Source organism: Octopus bimaculoides, chromosome 17 (assembly GCF_001194135.2).
Source record: "Octopus bimaculoides isolate UCB-OBI-ISO-001 chromosome 17, ASM119413v2, whole genome shotgun sequence".
NCBI lineage: Eukaryota > Metazoa > Mollusca > Cephalopoda > Octopoda > Octopodidae > Octopus > Octopus bimaculoides.
This window is the reverse complement of record NC_068997.1, coordinates 5595355-5602331: the sequence shown is the minus strand read 5'-3', so window position 1 is coordinate 5602331 and position 6977 is coordinate 5595355. Positions and strand designations below refer to the sequence as shown.

General features: G+C 37.0%; 1 protein-coding gene across 2 annotated transcripts in view; it reads right to left on the bottom strand.

Annotated features, from left to right (window-relative positions):
- Nucleotides 1–6977, bottom strand: part of LOC106868971 (activin receptor type-2B) — a 55544-nt gene that overhangs the window by 12427 nt on the left and 36140 nt on the right. For both annotated transcript variants that reach the window (XM_052973922.1, XM_052973923.1), the window contains exon 2: nt 1373–1672. In XM_052973922.1, coding sequence (XP_052829882.1) covers nt 1373–1672 — 300 coding nt within the window. The remainder of the gene's footprint in view (nt 1–1372; nt 1673–6977) is intronic.

The following is a 6977-nucleotide window of genomic DNA, read 5'->3' as shown; positions in this document are numbered from 1 at the left end:
TTGTCTCAAACTTTTACTATACAGTATGTCTTTGACATTTTCAAATTACAATACACCGGCCCTGAGGCTCAATGAGGGGGGCCTGCAGTGAATTTGAACTGGAAACCTATGAGCTACCAGTTCACTACAATGCCCATCCATATGGACAATTCAAACCCACTTTCATATTGTGTATATCAGGAACAACTTAGGTATAGTGGAACTCATCCCAATCTGAGTTTAGCCCTGAATTAGTAGATTTAGGATTTAAGACATTCTTGCTATAACCATCCTACAGTTTCAAACACTGTTTGTCTCAAACTTTTACTATACAGTATGTCTTTGACATTTTTTTGAAGGTGGTAGGTTGAGAGATTTGATTGTTATTTCTAACAGATCAACTGACTACATATATATCTTAGCCTCATAAAGGTTGAACATAGCATTCCAAATTCACAAAACAACTGTTAATTATACAGTACTCCTACTGTTTATATCTACAAGCCATATGACCATGTGGCACTAACTTACAGTTCAATGCACTTAAACTAGCAAGAATTAAGTGCTAGTTTTTTACATTTGTTTTTCCATGCAAGCATGGGTTAGATGAATGCATGATTGAGGTAATGTCTTATAGCCAGATGTCCCTTTTGTATTCAATCCTTACCTGTTTATAGGAAGGGATTTTATGTGCAAACCCGTCATATGATTTGTTGCAAGAGGAATGAATGTCACTGCTCGCAGCTCATGATATTCAGAAGCACAAGTGTAAACAAACACATGTGCACACATTCTCCAAATCTGGTGGGAAATCCCTAAAGGCAGAGGGAACTGACCACCAAGTGGTGGATGTATTAAGATAGGTGTGAGCAAATCCAAATGATAAAAACATTTTTCTTTCTCAATCATAAGGTTCTGTGTTCAATTCCAACAACCTCAGATGACACATTGTGTAAGTGAAACTGAAAAGATGGAGGCTGTGCAAAAAGCCTGATGACTATACTGCAACTGTAATTTAAAGGGTCAGTTTTGTTACACAATATGTTATGTGGATTCTACCAGTGGATTACATTAGATACCCAAGTCAGTTATACCACAATACAATGATTACGTGGTTCTGTTGATTGTACTGGAATTCACTATCAAATCAACATAAGATCCATAAAACATACAGTTGCTATATACCATATACCAGTCATCACATGAGACCTCTATTCAGAATAAGAATGCAGATCTATTAGCAAGGTGGGGCCCAGATGATTAGAAAATTTTGAACTGCGACATAATTCTGAACTGGTTTCTCCAGCATGATAGATAACCCCCACCACTTGGCAGAGACAAAATTCAAATACAGGCACCACTCAACAGTGAATAAGAGACCAAAGTGACTAACCTGCAACTGTAGGGGGTGGTGGAAGAGCTTTAAAAGAGATATTTTGATTGCACATTTCACTCTCACAGCAACAATAGTAGACATTTGCTGTCGAATCAGATGCGACACAATCCATCTTATTGTAACAATTCTCATGGTCAAGCCAGCAACCTTTCATTAAAATCTCCACTCCATCGGAACCATTGCGCCATGTAGCATAGCAGTGAGTATGTTTGTCAGGTTCAGCGAAACACTCTATAGTGCCATTACATACATTTGTATTACAGTGTTCGCACATCAACTGCCGCGTGGCACATACAGCTGCAATGATAAAAATATAAAAATTAGATACAAATGTATGTGTGTGTGTATGCACATATATAATTAGTGAAACTCTACACACATATGCATATAAATATATACACAAATCCATATCTATAGAACACTCAATACATTCATAACCCATACACATATACATACAAGGTGATTATAAAGTCTTTCCCAGATTCTGAAATATCATATCATTGTTGCTATTTCAAATTAAGCTTTTTTGTCATAGAAGTTTATTAAATTGAAGTCGGGAATTATTGACATGTGCTGTTTCATTATTTTTTAATTGCACTTTCTTTTTTTCAAATAAAGTTAACATATGAAAATGGCATCTATGAAAGAAAAAGCACTATGTGTTTTGTGGTTTCATGAAACTAAGTTGGCAATTACTGTTCAACGAAATTTTAGAAAAGAATACAGCCAAAATCCCCCAGGTGTTAAAAGCATCAATAACTGGTATAACAAATTCAAAGACACTGGTAGTGTTGGTGACCTCAAAAGAAGTGGCAGGACATGATCAAGTGAAGAGATTGTTGATGCTGTGCGTACTACTTTCTAGGAAACCAACTCACAGAGCTTCAAGGGAACTAGGAGTGCCGTAGCCAATCATTTTCAAGATTTTGCACAAATGCCTGAAACTGCATGCATACAAAGTGCAAATCGTTCAATCTTTGCAACCAAACGATCTTTCTAAACATGCTGCCTTTGCTGAAGAAACTCTTAGCAGAATCAATATGAACAATGACTATCTTCAACATGTTGCATTTTCTGACAAGGCAACTTTTCACATATCAGGAAAAGTTAAACACAATGTAAGGATATGGGGATCAGAGAACCCATACATTGTTGTAGAACACAAAATAGACAGCTGCAAGATTAATGTTTCGTGCTGCCTAATGCATGACAGGGTCATATGACTTTTCTTTTTTGCTGAGTTTACCATTTCAGCAAATGTTTACCTGGATATGCTGGAACATTATGCTGTACCCCAGCTAGAGGAATTTCAGTTATCCGTAATTTTCCAGCAAAATGGGGGTCCTCCACACTGGGGTATATGCATCCACCAATTTTTGAATAAAACTTTTCCAAACAGGTGGATTGGGAGAGGTGGACCAACACCATGGCTTCCATGTTCACCAGACATTACCCCGCTAGACTTGGTGGGTATCTGAAGAACAAAGTGTATAGTACACCAGTTCACGATCTTCAATCTTTAAAGGCCAGGATTGCTGAAGCAGTTTCATCAGTAACAACTGATATGCCTCAGAACATATGGCGTGAAATTGAATGTTGATTAGATGTGCTCTGAACCACAAAAGGGGCCTGTGTTGAAGTTTAGCGAATTTCATTTTATGTGAATAAAAACTTCTAGGCAGATGTCGTAAATGTACCAAAAACTGATTTTGTATCTTGAAAAGTTTTTGTTCAATAAAGGTTTATAATCAGGGAAAGACTTTGTAATCACCCTGTGTTTATATGAGAGAGAAAGAGAGAGATGTATATACATAGATGGAGAGATATCATTATATCATATATATATATCACTATATTTACTTAAAGGGACATGAAACAAATCATTTGTAACAGTAGAACATGAAATTTCTAAATTCTTGTGGGATATACATGCATGGATGCATGCATATATCCACACACACACACACACACACACAAAATGGTTGGTAATAAAAAGTACATCCAGCTATAGAAACCAAACCAAAATTGAAATGTTCAGTACTGAGATATAGTCCTAAACATGTTCAGAAATTATGTAACTCAGAATAAGAACAGACATGGAGTGTGGCAAGCTAGCCAGCCCATTGCCAAAAAATCCTCTCTTATGGTAAAAGGAGTAAAAACATATCTGCCCCAGGCTTCTCCCTATCAGATTCCCAGACAGCTGTTTCTGACTCTTTAGCTTTCCTCAATGGGGAATACAGAAGAGAGATAACTCTAAGCAGATTAAGGCCATAGATTTAACCAAAAAAAAAAAAAAAAGGCAACATTAGTGACTGAGTTGTACTATTCAACTGTCTGATTGGGAGAAATATAACAGCTATGGCTTTGATCTGATCAAGGTTATCTCTCTAGGTATTTCTCACTAAAGACTCTAAAACCAGAAATGGCTGTCTGGGAATCTGATAGTGAGAAGCAAGGGGCAGATGTGGTGTTTTTACACTTTTTACTATAAGAGAGAATTGTTTTCTCCATAGTAACTGCAGTGAATTTGCCTTTAGAAGTTAAAATATACCATAAGCATATTTTAACTAACCTAAAGTTTGTTTATTCCTAATCACTGCTTATTATTCACACACACTCACACCACAAATACATATAATGTATGTATGCATGTATGTATGCATGTATGTATGTACGTATGCATGTATGTATGCATGCATGTATATATGTATATGCACATAAGTGAGTGAACAAACTAACGGAAGCAGCACTCAACACATAACTGGAGTAGTATTTATTGCTTCCGAATTTCTGAGGAGATAGATCTCCTTTCATGTCCACAGAGGAGGTAAGTAGTTAGTCAACCTCTCTCACTCTCTCTTTCTCTCTGCACCCCCCCCCTCTTTGGGATATACATATACATACATACTCATCAATACCAAAGTAAATCATGTATTTCGGCTGATTCTGGGAACTGTTACATGGCAGTTTCCCCAGATGCCTGGTCATTTCATCAGGCAGAATAAATGGAATTTGGTGAGGAAACTCCAGAATAACAGTCGACTGGATCAGCCAAAATATGTAAGAAATTCAAAGTAGTGATGGAGTAAATCATCAGCTTTGAAAGAATAAATAATCAAGGCGTGTATAGGGTTTGTTTTCTCCTACTGCACCACCCAAATGTACAGACATACACACACAAACACACACAAACACACAGTCATCATCATCATTGCTGCCACCATCATATTAACGTCCACACAGTGGCCAGACAAAATTTGTTGAGGCAGATTTTCTATGGCCAGAAGCTCTTGTCACCAACTATTATCTGTTTCCAAGATAATATTTCCAATAGTCCTTTAGATTAGTCTCATGAGTTACAAAGATTACTCTGAGAATTTTACTTCTGCAGGCAAGAAGCAGAATAACAGGTGAGATTGAAATTGAAGTTTGATTTTGTGAAGAGATGCAAAAAACACCTTCACATGTTTCATAGATTACATAAAGGCATTCAACAAAGTAATATGACATGTTATTTGAAGAACTCAATAACCTTCATCTGTATGGGAAAGACTTCTGGATTTTGCAAAGCTTGTACAGGAACCAATCAGTAAGCATAAAGGTACTTATTCTATTGGTCTTCTTTGGTGAACTGCTAGGTTACAGGGATACAAATACACCAACACCAGCTGTCAAGTGGTTGTGGGAGACAAACACAGACGCGCGCGCACGCGAGGGGGGAGGCTGAAAAGTTCCTGGCTTTAAGGGTACTACAAAAGGCCTGGTTGGAGGCCCAACCTTCTGAGTTCTTTTACAGGACTTACAAAAAAACCAAAGGATTGCTGCAATAAGTGTGTGAATCTGAGGAGAATATATTGAATAACATCATAATTAACTGATCCTCCAGTATTTTCTTTTACCCAAAGCCAGGAACTTTTCAACACCCCCTCGTTTGTGTGTGTGTGTATATATAAGCCTGTATAGTTAATGAGGAATGTGTTTATGGACATACTGAACAGAGAAGAAGGTAATGGCTAGCTTGTAAAAAGCTGATATACATGATCAAAAAAGGTGAATAGTAACATGACCTAGTTCTTCTGAACTAGGCCTATCCCTTGCCCAGGAAGGTCAAAATCAATCTCTAGCTATTTTTAGAGCAGAATCCAAGATGCACATGCTACAATTCAATTGGAATGAATTCTCCATCCATTAAGAGTTACAATATGAAAAATAGCAGTCAATTTTGCCCTGAGGAAGTTTTTGCTTTTTCAACTTCCTAATGCAATTTTAATTGCGTAAATATGGATATAAGTAATCAACCAAAACAGGTAACATGAATTAACTATTATAATAAATATATTGATTATTCTGTGCATGCATTCTCCATTTTCTTTGTATTGTTAAAAAATGGTTTCTCCTATATCAAAAAGATGAACACATCTATAACAATAAATGGAATTTCAAAAGTGAAGCCAATGGTGATTTTAGATATTTTTAATGTAATTTTGGTAAATATATCTGTTAAAAAGAGATGTCTGTGTTATTTTCATTTTTGCATAATTTAGATGACAATTTATTCACCGCACCCTGTATATATATATATATATATATAAAATAAGCATAGGTGTGGCTGTGTGGTAAGAAGCTTGCATGGTTCTGGTAAGAAGCTTGCATGGAGACCGTCCAGAAAAGTTGCAGGAGACTCCAGACAATTTTGGAGTCTCCTGCAACTTTTCTGGACGGTCTCCTTAAGTTGGTGAATGGTGCCATAATCCTTGCCTTCAGTTCATCTTTGGTGTTACAAGGAGTTTTGTTGGTCACTTGCTCAACTGCACCCCACACATAATAATCAAGGGGGTTGCAGTCTGGGGAGTTAGGTGGCAAGATGTTAGGGGTGATGTGGTTGCAGAAATTGTCTGACAGCCATGATTGGGTTCTCCTGCTTGTAGCATGGTGCTGAGTTCTGTTGCCAGGATTAGGGTCTTCCAGCAGCCACCCTTTTCACCTAGGCTAGTACTACCTCCTATAGGCACTTAATGTAGGCCTGCTCTGTGTTAAGTCTGAGGCTGTGTAGGAAGATGGATGGAGGTATAATGTCGCCATCACTAGTGATCACTCCAAACGCCATGATGTTGACTGGATGTTTGATTTTTATCACTCTTGATACAATTCTTCAGATTGACACCCAACATTCTGAAATGTTCGTATTGGAGCTTCCAGCACGAATGCCAAACAGTACAGAATGTCATTTCCAAATTTCTGGCAGAGTGAATTGTGTCAAGGTGTTGCTTTTCTCACAGATGGTGCCCAACTGACCCTACTATAACGTGTAGTCGACAAAATCAAAAACAATGTGCATGCACGAAGTTAAAATTATAAAATGGTGACAATTTACCCATTGCACCCAGTATATATATATATATATATATATATATATATATATATATTCAACTTTACGGTGAAAGTAAACAAACAAAGTTTGTTCTTTTTTAGAAGCGTTGAGATGTATTGTAAGATACAGAAATAAATTTATTTCTCAAACGCGTGATAATGCTATAAATAGCTTGATCAGGATAAATTATCCATATAATGCAGAAAAATATGTTGCCGGCCAGCCATG